Source organism: Polyodon spathula, chromosome 16, assembly GCF_017654505.1.
Source record: "Polyodon spathula isolate WHYD16114869_AA chromosome 16, ASM1765450v1, whole genome shotgun sequence".
NCBI lineage: Eukaryota > Metazoa > Chordata > Actinopteri > Acipenseriformes > Polyodontidae > Polyodon > Polyodon spathula.
Genome location: NC_054549.1, coordinates 19,227,098 through 19,245,098, shown reverse-complemented (window position 1 = coordinate 19,245,098; position 18,001 = coordinate 19,227,098). Strand labels below are relative to the sequence as shown.

The 18,001-nt window shown below is 44.2% G+C and overlaps 1 protein-coding gene across 1 annotated transcript in view; it reads right to left on the bottom strand.

Moving 5' to 3' along the window:
- LOC121328959 (von Willebrand factor A domain-containing protein 5B1-like) overlaps positions 1 to 18,001 on the bottom strand; it is a 95,267-nt gene that overhangs the window by 68,224 nt on the left and 9,042 nt on the right. Inside the window, exons 2-3 of the mRNA XM_041274115.1 lie at positions 13,222 to 13,280; positions 11,180 to 11,341 (exon numbers count right to left, since the gene is read on the bottom strand). Of these exons, the coding sequence (XP_041130049.1) occupies positions 11,180 to 11,318 (139 nt within the window). The 5' untranslated portion in view covers positions 11,319 to 11,341; positions 13,222 to 13,280. The remainder of the gene's footprint in view (positions 1 to 11,179; positions 11,342 to 13,221; positions 13,281 to 18,001) is intronic.

Genomic DNA, 18,001 nt, shown 5'->3' with positions numbered 1-18,001 from the left:
ACAATCAGGCATTGGCAGACACGTGCTTGTTTAACAGAAAACAAACTCAGAATTTACCAGTAAAACACTGATTGAGCAACAGTGAATTCTCTTTTCTATGGCTGTGTAAAAATGATCTTGAATGATCCTTTTTTTTTTTTAGTCAAGGATGAACGACAGTCAAGTGATTAATGACAGCCTTTTTATTGGCTAAACTTAGAAATAATATAAAATATTAAAATATTTTGTGATTTTTCTCCATTTAAAAGTACTGTTTACCAATGCATATGAATTTTGACAGATGTGCGTCTGGCACATCCTTTGCAGTTTCACAATTTCGGACTTTCATTTTAGTCACTTTAAAGTGGATAATCATTAAATACTGTACAAATAATAATAATAATAATAATAATAATAATAATAATAATAAGAACATAAGAAACATAAGAAAGTTTACAAATAAGATGAGGCCATTCGGCCTATCTTGCTCATTTGGTCTTTGTAGCTTATTGTTCCCAAAATCTCACCATGCAGCCTCCTGAAGGATCCCAGGGTGTCAGCTTCAACAACATTACTGGGGAGTTGGTTCCAGACCCCCACGACTCTCTGTATAAAAAAGTGCCTCCTATTTTCTGTTCTGAATGCCCCTTTGTCTAATCTCCATTTGTGACCCCTGGTCCTTGTTTCTTTTTTCAGGCTGAAAAAGTCCCTTGGGTCGACACTGTCAATACCTTTTAGAATTTTGAATGCTTGAATCAGATCGCCGCGTAGTCTTCTTTGTTCAAGACTGAATAGATTCAATTCTTTGAGCTTGACTGCATATGACTTGCCTTTTAAACCCGGAATATTTCTAGTAACTCTTCTTTGCACTCTTTCTAGAGCAGCAATATCATTTTTACATCGAGGTGACCAGTACTGAACACAGTATTCTAGATGAGGTCTTACTATTGCATTGTACAGTTTTAAAATTACTTCCATTGATTTAAATTCAACACTTTTCACTATATAGCCAAGCATTTTGCTGGCCTTTTTATAGCTAGATGAAGATATTTCTGAGTCAACATAAACTCCTAGATCTTTTTCATAGATTCCTTCTTCAATTTCAGTATCTCCCATATGGTATTTATAGTGCTCATTTGTATTGCCTGTATGCAGTATGTTACATTTTTCTCTATTTAATATAATTTGCCATGTGTCTGCCCAATTCTGAATGCTGTCTAGATCATTTTGAATGACCTTTGCTGCTGCAACAGTGTTTGCCAATCCTATACCAGGATTTAAGTCATTGACGTAGATTAGGAATAGCAGAGGACCTACTACTGATCCCTGTGGTACGCCACAGGTTACCTCGCTCCATTTTGAGGTTTCTCCTCTAATCAGTATTTTCTGTTTTCTACATGTTAACCACTCCCTAATCCATGTGCATGCATTTCCTTGAATCCCTGCTGCATTCAGTTTGAGAATTAATCATTTATGCTGGACTTTGTCAAAAGCTTTCTGGAAATCTAAATAAACCATGTCTTATGCTTTGCATCCTCAAACAAATCAAGTAGATTAGTTAAACATGATTTCCTTTTTCTAAAACCATGCTGATTGTCTCCCAGGATACTTTTACCATATAAGTAATTTTCCATTTTGGATCTTATTATAATTTCCATAAGCTTACATATAAATCAGGCTTAATGGTCTGTAATTACCTGGTTCGGTTTTTGCCTTTTTGTGGATCGTTATTATGTTTGCAATTCTCCAGTCTGTCGGTACAGCCCCTGTCTTAAGAAACTGTTGCATGATCTTGTATTAAAGGAGATTCCTCCCCACATCATCACACTTCCACCGCCCCACTGGTTGACTTGAACAACGCAACAGTCAGCTTAACACTCACCATGACGTCTCCATTCACGTCTTCCATCAGGTCTGTCAAGGGCAAAAGGGCATTTATCAGTGAATAAAACACCACCACTCTCTCTGCCGCCACCTCAGATGTTCTCTGGCCCACAGAAGACAGCAATTTCGTCTCTCAGCTGTCAACATGTTACCCCTGAACAGCCTCACTGTCTGCAAATCAGACGCCGAGCTACAGTCATTCTGCTGATGCGCAGGTAATTACCTCCTGGAACTTCTCGTGCTGTAGCCACTGCAGTCTGAAAACGATTACGCAGATGGATCAGTCGGATGTGACAGTCCTGGGCCGGTGTGGTGACCCTCTGCCTTCCAGGACGTGGCCTGTCCCTCACAGAGCTGGTTTCCTGCTTTCTCTGGACTAGTCTGCTGATTGTTGAAGCAGAACATCTCATTCTCTAGGCCACTTCTCTCACAGACAGGCCGTCTTCAATCATGCCGATAGCAACCAAACGATCTTCATTACTCAAGAGGGCATGGTCATATCTTTTGTTGCTCTTGCGTTAATTAAAATCATGTCTTAGAATGGCTATTTTTACAGATATTTAATCAACTCATTTTGGCAATTTTAACTCAGCTCAAATACCAAACATTGTGTATCAGCAAGAGGTTACACTGTGTAGCACATCAAAGTAGAAATATATTCCAGGAGGAAAGACTACCTTGTATAGGCCTTACTTTACCCCAATGAATTAACTGCAAAACAAGGATGCCAAACAGCAGCTCAAGTTAAACGTTGTTTTGTTTATTCCCACAATAAACAGTACATAAAGTTGACAACGCATTTGATTTATTTTTTACTTTATTTTCATTCATTGCCATGTGCTGTTTTTTCACAGTAAACAGTGGCCATCGACACGTTTTTATAAAAGTAATAACAGGAGATTTACTTGTGCTGAAATAGTATTTTAACACTTCTGTAGCAGGGCGGTAGGAAAGCCCTGCTGTTTAATCATATTGTTTGTTTATTTTTAGAATGGGGTCTACCCCTCCGCCCGTGTTGTTATTTTGTATTTGTTTATTGTTTTATATTTGTGTTTATAGATGACGGCGAACCGCCGTGTGTTTTGTTTGTTTATTATTTTGTATGACTGCGCAGCCGTGCATTTTTGTGTTATTGCTTTAAAAATGTATTTATTATAAATGACGACGGGCTGTATTTTGTTTGTGCAGCGTGGATGGGATAATAATTAAAACCCGTGCAGAAGGTGGCCGTCTCCCGAATTAAGTGATTAATTTATTGCTGTTCGGGAGATGGTCACCTGTATAAATACCTGCAGCTCTCCAGGTTTGAGGTGTGGGTGTTCAGAATGGGAGAACGGGATTAAAAAGACTATAAGGATCAGTGAAGGCAGCTGCTCAGCCTGACCTTAGCTTTTTTATTTATTTATTTTTTTCCGAGATTTGTTTTATTTCAAACCTTTTATTTTGCTCAGTGACCAAGTGTTTATTTTTGTTTGAATATTTTCTTTCTTTTTTTCTTTAATAAACGGCGCCCGCGCCACTGCACCGTACCTCTGTTTTTGTTTGCTTTCTTCTGGTCTGAGTAACCGCTACACCATTTCCTGCCACAACTTCAAATAAAACAAATGTGGAAATTGCGTAAAATGAAGGTGGGGGAAAAAACTCACCGTTTTGGTTCTCATTTAAAACATTCCACTTAAAGTCGCAACAAAAATATATCTAATATAGAGTCTATTTAAAAATCACTACACAACATTTCCAGAAAGTCGGGCACTGATTGTTTAAGCAGAACATTTCAGAATACTTTTGTCTCATGAGATTCTGGCTCGCTCTAAAGCAGCACAACACAACCAGATGGCTTTCCATAGAGATCACTATGAGTGTGCATGGTCGCATAATCTGGTTTGTTAACTTTTTGCTGTCTAAAACTTTTAAATAGAGGCTTGAGCTGCTGTGTTTTACCTGTGTATTTAATATAACTCATTTTGGCATATATATATATATATATATATATATATATATCGAGTGTATAGTGTACCTCGTTCCATAAAAACATTAAAGATCGTTTATTTCTAGACTAAAAATGAACAAATGTACCCGTTCACTTTACACGACACAGTCCAGTCAACTGTCCGTCGTGGTTGTTGATGTCTAGTCGGTCCCAAAACACTCACAGTATGACCTACCGTTTGTTATGTCAAACTGGGAGCACCGGAAACCAGTTTCAACCCGACATATGGCAACACGACATTATGGTATACGAGGTCATAATATCCTGATACAACAGTCTATCTCGTGTGTGCACAAGAGATATTTATCGGCTGGAATACGTCACGTCAACCTACAGAGAACACGTCTCAACATACAACAAAGCACGATTAACTACTACCGACAGACACCAAACGAAAATGACGTCCTCCCTTAAGGGGATGAAAACAACAAGATTATAGTTGGGATTGACTACATAATGTTGTCAAAAAACGTTTTTCTAATAGATCATAGATATTACACTGAACAAAAATATAAACGCAACATGTAAAGTGTTGGTCCCATGTTTCATGAGCTGAAATAAAAGATCCCAGAAATTTTCCATATGCACAAAAAGCTTATTTCTCTCAAATTTTGTGCACAAATTTGTTTACATTCCTGTTAGTGAGCATTTCTCCTTTGCCAAGATAATCCATCCACCTGACAGGTGTGGCATATCAAGAAGCTGATTAAACAGCATGATCATTACACAGGTGCACCTTGTGCTGGGGACAATAAAAGGCCACTCTAAAATGTGCAGTTTTGTCACACAACACAATGCCACAGATGTCTCAAGTTTTGAGGGAGTGTGCAATTGGCATGCTGACTGCAGGAATGTCCACCAGAGCTGTTGCCAGAGAATTGAATGTTCATTTCTCTACCATAAGCCACCTCCAACGTCGTTTTAGAGAATTTGGCAGTATGTCCAACCGGCCTCACAACCGCAGACCACATGTAACCACGCCAGCCCAGGACCTCCACATCCAGCTTCTTCACCTGCGGGATCGTCTGAGACCAGCCACCCGGACAGCTAATGAAACTGTGGGTTTGCACAACCGAAGAATTTCTGCACAAACTGTCAGAAACCGTCTCAGGGAAGCTCATCTGCGTGCTTTTCGTCCTCACCAGGGTCTTGACCTGACTGCAGTTCGGCATCGTAACCGACTTCAGTGGGCAAATGCTCACCTTCGATGGCCACTGGCACGCTGGAGAAGTGTGCTCTTCACGGATGAATCCCGGTTTCAACTGTACTGGGCAGATGGCAGACAGCGTGTATGGCGTCGTGTGGGCGAACGGTTTGCTGATGTCAATGTTGTGAACAGAGTGCCCCATGGTGGTGGTGGGGTTATGGTATGGGCAGGCATAAGCTACGGACAACGAACACAATTCCATTTTATCGATGGCAACTTGATTGCACAGAGATACTGTGATCCTGAGGCCCATTGTAGTGCCATTCATCCGCCGCCATCACCTCATGTTTCAGCATGATAATGCACGGCTCCATGTTGCAAGGATCTGTACACAATTCCTGGAAGCTGAAAATGTCCCAGTTCTTCCTTGGCCTGCATACTCACCAGACATGTCACCCATTGAGCATGTTTGGGATGCTCTGGATCGACATGTACGACAGCGTGTTCCAGTTCCCGCCAATATCCAGCAACTTCGCACAGCCATTGAAGAGGAGTGGGACAACATTCCACAGGCCACAATCAACAGCCTGATCAACTCTATGCGAAGGAGATGTGTCGCGCTGCATGAGGCAAATGGTGGTCACACCAGATACTGACTGGTTTTCTGATCCATGCCCCTACCTTTTTTTTTTTTTTTTTTAAGGTATCTGTGACCAACAGATGCATATCTGTATTCCCAGTCATGCGAAATCCATAGATTAGGGCCTAATGAATTTATTTCAATTGACTGATTTCCTTATATGAACTGTAACTGTAACTGTAACACGCTTCCACAAACACGCTTTCATGATACTTATTTCGACCACACAGGTTCTGCTTCTTCAGCCTGGCTGCGTATGGCTGCTTCTCCATTAGCAGCCCTTCCCCCTTTCCCCCTGCTTTGCCAGGGCTTAATCAGCCTCAGGTGCTTCTCATTTCCTTTAGTCCCATGGCATTGTATATAATCATGAATGCATTTGTACACATCAGAGCTTTTCATAAAAAAGGTGTCGACCAATATAAGACACTTTACACTAAAGAATGTCTCCAGAAAGTAATAAAACAGTTCTTAGCAATGGTAAACTAACCATCCGTGCATACCTCACTTCACTGTTCATATCTGTAGAGTCAGGACTGGTCACACTCTCAAAAAAACTCATCTATATTCTTTAAGACATGCATGATGTTTTCCAAGGGAGGGGAGGGACTGAAACCCCATCAGACAGACAGTAGGCAAGGCTGTCAAAGTTGAAAGGTCAAAGAGTGGGCAGGGCTGGCAGAGTGGAAAGGTCAAACGAGTCTAATGGAATGAGGAAGCCTGTTTAGTGTGGTGACTGGGGATCTCCAGCTCAGCTCAAAGCAAGAGAGATTTAGATACAAATGATAATAATTCAGCACTGGAGCAACAGAACCCAGAGCCACCAAAACCATTTAAACACTGTCAAGTATTACAGTGATTGTAACTACAGTAACGCAGGTTAAAGGACGTTTCTGTTGCCTTTTTCAAATAGACTTGCACTAACTGGGTTGCTGGAAAGCATGCCATTCAGTAGAGGAAGCAGCTGATTGGTTATTGACAGGAAAGAAGCCAGTGAAGGGGTGGGGACAAATTCTCATTTTCTGATGAAATGACCCAGCAAGTGCAGACAGTCTAAAAGCATAGCTTGCAGACAGAGATGTCCTGGTGTGGTACCAGAGATCATGTTTAAAATAAAAATGTGTTCTAAAACATGTGTTTCTTTCAAAACTGCATGTGTGAGGAGTGTCTCAGAGGACTGCCGAAGTGGGCGGTGTCAGAACCAGGAAAGGTAATGAAATATACAAAACACAGAACGGATGAAATGAAGTGATGAAGACGCCTGTTGGCGCCGGTTTAATACAAAATAAAAGGTTTAACAAACACGAAAAACACAGGACACGGCACTCTACGCCAAAATAAATAGACAAACGAAAAACAGACTGAACTTAACAAAACGGTGCACGGACAGACACTGACAAACACGGTGAGCGGATACTTTGTTATTATTATTACTACTTACTTATTTCCTCCGTCTCCAATCCCGTTCTCCGCTCACCGAACACCCAACCGCCAGTATGTGACAACGTGCATCTATATATACTATTGTGCTGGGATTCAATTACCAATTAATTATTCACTTGAATCCCAGCACGTGAATTAATAAAGTGCAATTCCCCGTGCTCACATATTATTACATTTTACTTGCACGTGAAGTGCTGTGCAATCCTCGTGCCTAAATACACATATACATTTTTAAACACTCGTGTTACACAGACCCGTTTATATCCCGTGTACCAATGTCTATACACCAACATTTAAACACACCACACGCAACACATAACAGATAATATACACAGGGGCGGGCACTTTGTTACATATACCCCCTCCTGTGCAAAGCACACATGGCCTCAATGGCCACCTCCCCCCTTAAAAGCCCAAAAGTCCCGCCCAAAGTCCTTGGCCAGGACCAGAGGCTTCCAGGGGCCCACAGGTCGTAATGCTGTCAGCAGGGTAGCATTCTCCTGCCAGGGTAGTCCTAGCAGCGGAAAGGCTGCTTGGGGTGTGGTCTCCTGACCTTCCCCCTCCTTCGGCGCCGGCAGCTCCCCTTGGTGGGGCTTCAACCACCGTTCTTCCTGCAGGGAAGAAACTGCAGAGGGAGCAGGTCTCCGGACCTCCCCCACGATCTCCGGCGGAGAAACTGCTGCTGGGGTTGGCGGTCTCCAGACCTCCTCCCCCTCCTCCGGCAGCGAAACTGCTGCTGGGGTTGGCGGTCTCCAGACCTCCTCCCCCTCCTCCGGCAGCGAAACTGCTGCTGGGGTTGGCGGTCTCCAGACCTCCTCCCCCTCCTCCGGCAGCGAAACTGCTGCTGGGGTTGGCGGTCTCCAGACCTCCTCCCCCTCCTCCGGCAGCGAAACTGCTGCTGGGGTTGGCGGTCTCCAGACCTCCTCCCCCTCCTCCGGCAGCGAAACTGCTGCTGGGGTTGGCGGTCTCCAGACCTCCTCCCCCTCCTCCGGCAGCGAAACTGCTGCTGGGGTTGGCGGTCTCCAGACCTCCTCCCCCTCCTCCGGCAGCGAAACTGCTGCTGGGGTTGGCGGTCTCCAGACCTCCTCCCCCTCCTCCGGCAGCGAAACTGCTGCTGGGGTTGGCGGTCTCCAGACCTCCTCCCCCTCCTCTGGCAGCGAAACTGCTGCTGGGGTTGGCGGTCTCCAGACCTCCTCCCCCTCCTCCGGCAGCGAAACTGCTGCTGGGGTTGGCGGTCTCCAGACCTCCTCCCCCTTCTTCGTGGCCGGCAGCTCCCCTTCGTGGGGTTCCGGCCACAGTACTTCCGGCTGTGATGCGGAGCGGCGGGCAACCCCAGGCGATGCAGAGCGGCGGGCAACCCCAGGCGATGCAGAGCGGCGGGCAACCCCAGGCGATGCAGAGCGGCGGGCAACCCCAGGCGATGCAGAGCGGCGGGCAACCCCAGGCGATGCAGAGCGGCGGGCAACCCCAGGCGATGCAGAGCGGCGGGCAACCCCAGGCGATGCAGAGGCTGGCATCCTTGGGCGAAGCGAGGCTGGCATCCTTGGGCGAAGCGAGGCTGGCATCCTTGGGCGAAGCGAGGCTGGCATCCTTGGGCGAAGCGAGGCTGGCATCCTTGGGCGAAGCGAGGCTGGCATCCTTGGGCGAAGCGAGGCTGGCATCCTTGGGCGAAGCGAGGCTGGCATCCTTGGGCGAAGCGAGGCTGGCAGTCAGGACAAGCTGGGGTGCGGGTGTTGGCCCTCTTTTCGGCCACTGCAGCCGGGAGGTTCTTCCCCGTGCTTCCCTCAGCAGCCTATGCAAGGGCTGCTGAGGACCGCCAGCATCTAGTCCTGGCCCTTGTGGTGCAGGGAGAGGCAGCTCCTGCTCCTCTCCCCCTGATGGAGGTGGAGGCAGAGGAAGCTCCAGCTCCTCTCCTCGTGATGGTGGGGGAAGTGATACCAGCAGGCATTCACCCTCTGCTGGTGGGGGAAGTGATACCAGCAGGCATTCACCCTCTGCTGGTGGGGGAAGTGATACCAGCAGGCATTCACCCTCTGCTGGTGGGGGAAGTGATACCAGCAGGCATTCACCCTCTGCTGGTGGACAGGGACCCAGCAGGCATTCACCCTCTGCTGGTGGACAGGGACCCAGCAGGCATTCACCCTCTGCTGGTGGGGGAAGTGATACCAGCAGGCATTCACCCTCTGCTGGTGGGGGAAGTGATACCAGCAGGCATTCACCCTCTGCTGGTGGGGGAAGTGATACCAGCAGGCATTCACCCTCTGCTGGTGGGGGAAGTGATACCAGCAGGCATTCACCCTCTGCTGGTGGACAGGGACCCAGCAGGCATTCACCCTCTGCTGGTGGACAGGGACCCAGCAGGCATTCACCCTCTGCTGGTGGGGGAAGTGATACCAGCAGGCATTCACCCTCTGCTGAGGGGAAGTGATACCAGCAGGCATTCACCCTCTGCTGGTGGACAGGGACCCTGCTGCATTCACCCTCTGCTGGTGGAGGAGGCGGAGGCAGCTCCTGCTGCTCTCCTCCTGCCGGTGGAGGTGGCGGAGGCAGAGGCAGCTCCTGCTGCTCTGCTCCTGCCGGTGGAGGTGGCGGAGGCAGAGGCAGCTCCTGCTGCTCTCCCCCTGCCGGTGGAGGTGGCGGAGGCAGAGGCAGCTCCTGCTGCTCTCCTCCTGCCGGTGGAGGTGGCGGAGGCAGAGGCAGCTCCTGCTGCTCTGCTCCTGCCGGTGGAGGTGGCGGAGGCAGAGGCAGCTCCTGCTGCTCTGCCCCTGCCGGTGGAGGTGGCGGAGGCAGAGGCAGCTCCTGCTGCTCTCCCCCTGCCGGTGGAGGTGGCGGAGGCAGAGGCAGCTCCTGCTGCTCTGCCCCTGCCGGTGGAGGTGGCGGAGGCAGAGGCAGCTCCTGCTGCTCTGCTCCTGCCCATGGAGGTAGGAGCGGCGTGTAGTCTCCTGGTGGTGGAGGTGGGAGCGGTGTGTAGTCTCCCCTTGATACAGGGGACTGGTGCGGCTCTCCCTCACTTGCAGGGGACTGGTGCGGCTCTTCCTCCCTTGCAGGAGACTGGTGCGGCTGTGGAGACAGCGGTGGGACCTCTGCCTTCCTCTTCCCCTTTCCCCTTCTCTGCCACCTCCTCACCTTCCTCTCCTGCGGCAGTTCCTCCTCTCCCTCCTGGTAGGGGCAGCGGAAGGGACAATTGGCAAAGAGATGGTCCTGGTTGCAGAGGAGGCACCCCGGCAAGGACTGGTTACATCGCCGGGGATGTCTGGCCCTTAGGCGGCACTCCTCCTCCCTGTCCCTCACCTCTTTATCCTCTTTCCTGCTTCTCCCCATTTCTTTCTTTTTTTTTTGTAATCCAAAGACGCCCCCTTTTTTTTTTTTTTTTTCTCCCACACAAAAAAAAACCTCTCCTGGTCTGACGCTTGGAGGCGCTGTTAAATCCCACGCAGGACACCACGTGTCACAGAGACGGCCGAAGTGGGCGGCGTCAGAACCAGGAAAGGTAATGAAATACACAAAACACAGGACGGATGAAATGAAGTGATGAAGACGCCTGTTGGCGCCGGTTTAATACAAAATAAAAGGTTTACACAAACACGAAAAACACAGGACACGGCACTCTACGCCAAAATAAATAGACAAACGAAAACAGACTAAACTTAACAAAACGGTGCACGGACAGACACTGACAAACACGGTGAGCAGATACTTTGTTGTTATTATTATTACTTACTACTTATTTCCTCCGTCTCCAATCCCGTTCTCCGCTCACCGAACACCCAACCGCCAGTATGTGAACTTGCACGTGAAGTGCTGTGCAATCCTCGTGCCTAAATACAAATATACATTTTAAACACTCGTGTTACACAGACCCGTTTATATCCCGTGTACCAATGACTATACACCAACATTAAACACACAACACGCAACACATAACACTGAAATATACACAGGGGCGGGCACTTTGTTACAGAGACCAATATAATAAATTGGATTTTTAACCACAATTACTTTACAGAACATGCTCAAAACAAAACCTATTAAAATTACATTAGAAGCTACTAGCACTGCTTTCTAACCAGAATTGCAAATAAATAAATGCTCTTCTTACCTTCTATGGGGCTGTCCTCAGTGTTGTTGTATGTCATTGAGGCTGTTGTCGCCAAGGTGTACCCTCTGACACAGGAAGTGATCTCAGACGCACTGAGTGGCAATGCACTCCTTTTGTTCTTGTTGATTAGCCCTGGCATTGTGTCCCAGAAACGCAGCTGGACTGTGGAAACAAAATTGAGGAAATTATAAAATGACCAGCAGGCATGTATATTCACCCCCTACAAGCATATCTCACCGCCCCCAGTCAAACCACACAACATGTGCTATCAGAACAAAAAGAAAAGGTTATTCTCCACCACCTGTTTGTTCTTTACAGCACTGCATCCATATAATTCCCTTTGATTGGTGTTTACAATCATTCTAATTGGTTCTTATTGCAGTAACTCAGACACTGTGCTTATCAGTCTATGTAAAGCTGCTTTCTCCTGAGTTCAGGAGCTGCTCAGTACTGGTTGCCTTCCTTTTACACTGCTGGTCAAAACGATGGTTTCTTCAACCTTAACCATTGTCCCCTGAATCCAGATCAGACCCCTTACTTACTAAACATCTAGGTAACCCTGCATAGCGAATCATCTCTTTAAATATATTCAAAAGATTTTACTGATGAAGTCATCTCACAAGTGCAGTGGTACCCAGAATGTGTAAGGACTAGGGGCAGGGCTTTTATGCTCCAGTTTTTCTCACTCCGATCCCTTGCTCACCTTGGTGTCCCTGAATAGATCACTGTCTCCTCTTGTGGATATGCACTGGATTTCAATCAGAGTGCTATGCAGGGAGAGACCAGTGTCCAAAGGAGTGTGACTGGCATTCAGGAGTCCCTGATCGTTTGTCGTATGTAACATAGGCTCAGTTAAGCCTCTTTATAGAAGAGGGTTAGTGCTAGTGATTGTCACAAGTTTTAATTGTTTTATTCACTGGTAGTTTGATTTGCACTATTGTATTTTTTACACTGTGTGTTTTGTTTATTTGTGTACCCAAAGGGAGACCCTAATAAGGAGTTTAAGTGTGTGTTTTATCCTTTCAATTATTTTATCACAAGCACAGTGACAAGCAATTGGGACCTTAATTGTAGTGAGGTGCAAGTCATCAGCACCCTTTGATTAGTCCTCCTATATAACTGGAACTAAAAGAACAAGAAGGGGAAACATGGGGGAGGGGGAACGCACTGGAACTGGACTGGGGCCATTTTGGACATGGAAGGAAGAGAAACAGCACTGGAGCCTAAGCAACAAAGACATTGAAGAGAAGGAAACAAAACAGCACAACTAAATGCTGTGATGACTCTACAGAAAAGAAAGTACTCTTTGCATTGTTGAGATTATGAGAATACTGTTTCACAACAGACTGCGAGTATAACTCTTGTTGTTTATTTAAGCGTCCCATCTGATGGATGCTAGTGTTCTAGTTATTAACTGTTACATGTCTCCAATACATATTGACTGTGTAGTATACTGTTGGACTGAATAAGTATCGCTGTTGTATTATGAGTGCTGACTCATTGTAGTTCTGTCTGTCTCCAGGGCTTGCCTTCTCTCTTTGTTCCAGAAGAAGGATTGCAGGGAAGACAGACTGCTGTATTACCTGCAGACACCCTGAGAAGAGAGGCTCTCACCTACTAGAGTTAAGTATCAGTGGCCAGGTCGGAAGACTAATGCTCTTGTAGGGTCAGAATGCAAGGAGTGTGAATCAGCCCTGCACAGAGTGAGATGGGGAGGGGAGAGTATTAAGGATTTTTTTCATTGTTCATCGTTTCTCCAGATTACCTTTTGTCCTTTGAGGAAGGAGACACTCTGCAACCATTGAAGGTCAGGTGACACTAATGATAGTGGACATAATTAATCTACTTCCTAACCATTTTTAAAATCCGCCAGTGGGACTGAACTATACTGTTTACTTACCTGAATATTTGCTGTAGATATTAAATTATAGCATCCCTGGGGGGAAAAAACATTGTTTTAGGGGGGTATACTTGTCCTTGTTGACATTCTTTGTATAAAACTGTTCTGTTGACTTTGACATAATAAAGAACAACCATTTTACCTGTTTCGTTCCTGTGTGCGCCTGGGGGGGTCCTGTGGTCAGACTGATATCCAAACAACCTGTGGGATATAGAAGAGAAGGTTATTAGAAAAAATACTTACCTGCAAAGTCACGCAAACAAACCCTTCACATGATCTGTCTGACTTTTCTTTCTTTTCTGGCAACACACTGCTGTGCACTAGATGGTGCTGGCGCCTACCTGCCAGAGATGACACACTGAATTCGTTAGGGGATCATACATTAAATAATACAATGAAAGTGGTTGCAGCTAACCAATACTTTTCACAATTCTTCCCTGTTGTGTGCTTCCAGTCACTAAACAGGGCCTCAAATGTGCAGTTTGAAATGAACACCCTTTATAGCAAACATGGATTTTCACTTAAAGTTGCATTATTTATCTAATAAGTGAATCCTTATGACATGCAAAGCATAGGGATACAAATGATATCATCCCTAATATCCTGGAATCAGCTGTCCTGTGATATCACAGGTATCTTATGTAAATGTATTTTGATCTGGTTTATTTTGTAGAGGCTGGTATGATTAACTCTGTGGTCAATTCACTCCCTCATTCCCAAAGAGCACATGCAGTGAACTGAAATTCATTTTAGTTTTCATAACAAAGCAATATAAATGGCTGCTTGGGCACATCCATCTCGGACTGGTATTGAAAATGGCATTGCTGCTAAAGTAAAATCGGTACCACTGTATAATCATCACAGAGTCGAATCTACTTCTTCTGTTTTAGAAGATCGGATGCATATTTGTTGGTACGGCACCAAAATGGATTCAAAACCAATACAAGATTCTTATTTTAACCCAAGAGCCTTTTTGTCTGCTCACATTGAAAGCATCTGTAATTAGGAATAAGACTGATGTGCTTTTAAGGTTAATGAAATTTGCTCTGGAATGAATCTGTTATTGATGTCTTTTTGACTGTATGTGCTTACAAATTCGAGGCAGTGTTGAAGAATGCCTGGGGTCAAAGTGAGGTCTGTTCTTTTTAAGGGTTGAAGTAAATATCACGGTGAAGCACAGCCTTGACATGCATCATCCAGCATTTCCTTTTCAAAATGAGATTGAATGCCTGCTTGAAATTCTGAGGGGCCCATAAAAGGCATGAGACCAGGGGTGAAATTCTGTCCGTACTCACGGGTACTTCATACCAGGACTTATTTTGATGCTGGTACTGGGCACCAGGTCTTATTTAATCTGCTTTTCATCCAATGCGGATGCATTCCATCCACTCACACAGTCCACTAGCGCAGCGTTTCTAAATTCGCTTTCATTCAGCTCAGTTCATGCTGCTTGCATTGTTTCCTCATACTGCTTCTGTTTCTGTTAGCTGCTATTGGCCACCGTTAACATCAGTATAATCACTCCATGTTGATTGGCCGAGCTTTCATTCTGATCAGATTTCATTTTGGCATGCGTCAGAAATCTATGCCCTTTTCACTTTTTGTCAGTGCTCATTCGTTGATCAACGAGAGAAGACTTTAGCAGTGCAAAGTGAAAACAGTGGTATGAAGTAATTATCATTATTATGAAGTCATTATTTTCTCCAGTGTGGCAGAGAAACTATCTGAAATATTCTAAACTAACATTGCTGCACATGAATTTGAAGGCAAAAATCCACGTCAGTGTTCGTCATAAATGACATAGTTCAATATTAGCAATAATTATCATAACGCTTTTAAGAACATAAGAATATAAGAAAGTTTACAAACGAGAGGAGGCCATTCGGCCCATCTTGCTCGTTTGGTTGTTAGTAGCTTATTGATCCCAGAATCTAATCAAGCAGCTTCTTGAAGGATCCCGGGGTGTATCGGCTTCAACAACATTACTGGGGAGCTGATTCCAGACCCTCACAATTCTCTGTGTAAAAAAGTGCCTCCTATTTTCTGTTCTGAATGCCCCTTTGTCTAATCTCCATTTGTGACCTCTGGTCCTTGTTTCTTTTTTCAGGACGAAAAAGTCCCTTGGGTCGACATTGTCAATACCTTTTAGAATTTTGAATGCTTGAATTAGGTCGCCACGTAGTCTTCTTTGTTCAAGACTGAACAGATTCAATTCTTTTAGCCTGTATGCATATCACATGCCTTTAAACCCGGAATAATTGTGGTCGCTCTTCTTTGCACTCTTTCTAGAGCAACAATATCTTTTTTATAGCGAGGTGACCAGAACTGAACACAATATTCAAGATGAGGTTTTGCTAATGCATTATACAGTTTTAACATTACTTCACTTGATTTAAATTCAACACTTTTCATAATGTAGCTGAGCATCTTGTTGGCCTTTTTATAGCTTCCCCACATTGTCTAGATGAAGACATTTCTGAGTCAACAAAAACTCCTTGGTCTTTTTTATAAATACCTTCTCCAATTTCAGTATCTCCCATATGATATTTATAATGCACATTTTTATTTCCTGCGTGCAGTACCTTACACTTTTCTTTATTAAATGTAATTTGCGATATTAAGTGTCATCTGCAAATTTAACAAGTTTGCTTGCTATACCAGAATCTAAATCATTAATGTAGATTAGGAATAGCAGAGGACCTAATACTGATCCCTGTGGTACACCACTGGTTACCACACTCCATTAGAACATAAGAACATAAGAACATAAGAAAGTTTACAAACGAGAGGAGGCCATTCGGCCCATCTTGCTCGTTTGTTTGTTAGTAGCTTATTGATCCAAAAATCTCATCAAGCAGCTTCTTGAAGGATCCCAGGGTGTCAGCTTCAACAACATTACTGGGGAGTTGATTCCAGACCCTCACAATTCTCTGTGTAAAAAAGTGTCTCCTATTTTCTGTTCTGAATGCCCCTTTTTCTAAACTCCATTTGTGACCCCTGGTCCTTGTTTCTTTTCTCAGGCTGAAAAAGTCCCTTGGGTCGACACTGTCAATACCTTTTAGAATTTTGAATGCTTGAATTAGGTCGCCACGTAGTCTTCTTTGTTCAAGACTGAACAGATTCAATTCTTTTAGCCTGTCTGCATATGACATGCCTTTTAAGCCCGGAAAAATTCTGGTCGCTCTTCTTTGCACTCTTTCTAGAGCAGCAATATCTTTTTTATAGCGAGGTGACCAGAACTGAACACAATATTCAAGATGAGGTCTTACTAGTGCATTGTACAGTTTTAACATTACTTCCCTTGATTTAAATTCAACACTTTTCACAATGTATCCGAGCATCTTGTTAGCCTTTTTTATAGCTTCCCCACATTGCCTAGATGAAGACATTTCTGAGTCAACAAAAACTCCTAGGTCTTTTTCATAGATTCCTTCTCCAATTTCAATATCTCCCATATGATATTTATAATGTACATTTTTATTTCCTGCGTGCAGTACCTTACACTTTTCTCTATTAAATGTCATTTGCCATGTGTCTGCCCAGTTCTGAATCTTGTCTAGATCATTTTGAATGACCTTTGCTGCTGCAACAGTGTTTGCCACTCCTACTACTTTTGTGTCGTCTGCAAATTTAACAAGTTTGCTTACTATACCAGAATCTAAATCATTAATGTAGATTAGGAATAGCAGAGGACCTAATACTGATCCCTGTGGTACACCGCTGGTTACCACACTCCATTCTGAGGTTTTTCCTCTAATCAGTACTTTCTGTTTTCTACATGTTAACCACTCCCTAATCCATGTACATGCGTTTCCTTGAATCCCAACTGCGTTCAGTTTGAGAATTAATCTTTTGTGCGGGACTTTGTCAAAAGCTTTCTGGAAATCTAAATAAACCATGTCATATGCTTTGCAATTATCCATTATCGATGTTGCATCCTCAAAAAAATCAAGCAAGTTAGTTAGGCACGATCTCCCTTTCCTAAAACCATGTTGACTGTCTCCCAGTACCCTGTTACCATATAGGTAATTTTCCATTTTGGATCTTATTATAGTTTCCATAAGTTTGCATATAATAGAAGTCAGGCTTATTGGTCTGTAGTTACCTGGTTCAGTTTTGTTTCCCTTTTTGTGGATCGGTATTACGTTTGCAATTTTCCAGTCTGTCGGTACCACCCCTGTGTCAAGAGACTGCTGCATGATCTTGGTTAGCGGTTTGTAAATTACTTCTTTCATTTCTTTGAGTACTACTGGGAGGATCTCATCCGGCCCAGGGGATTTGTTTATTTTAAGAGCTCCTAGTCCCTTTAACACTTCTGCCTCAGTTATGCTAAAGTTATTTAAAACTGGATAGGAACTGGATGACATGTGGGGCATGTTGTCAGTATCTTCCTTTGTAAAAACTTGTGAAAAGTAATCGTTTAACATATTTGCTATTTTTTTTCTTCCTCTACGCTTTTGCCATTTGTAGCTCTTAAACATTTATTCTCCTCTTTGAATGTTCTCTTGCTGTTGTAATATTGGAAAAACATTTTGGAATTGGTTTTAGCTCCCTTAGCAATGTTCATTTCTATTTCTCTCTTGGCCTTTCTAACTTCCTTTTTGACTTGCGTTTGCAGTTCTGTGTACTCTTTCTGCGTACTTTCTTTTTGGTCCTTTTTTAATGCTCTGTAAAGTGCCTTTTTTTCGCTGAATATTTTTTTTTAATTGATCTATTAAACCATTTTGGCAATTTATTTTTACATTTAGATTTGTCTACTTTAGGGATGTAATTGTTTTGCGCCTCTAGTACTACATTTTTGAAGAACAACCATCCTTCTTCTGTGGGTGTTTTCTCTATTTTACTCCAATCTACTTCTGTTAGTCTCTGTTTCATGCCTTCATAGTTTGCTTTTCTAAAATTGTAAACCTTAACTTTAGTCT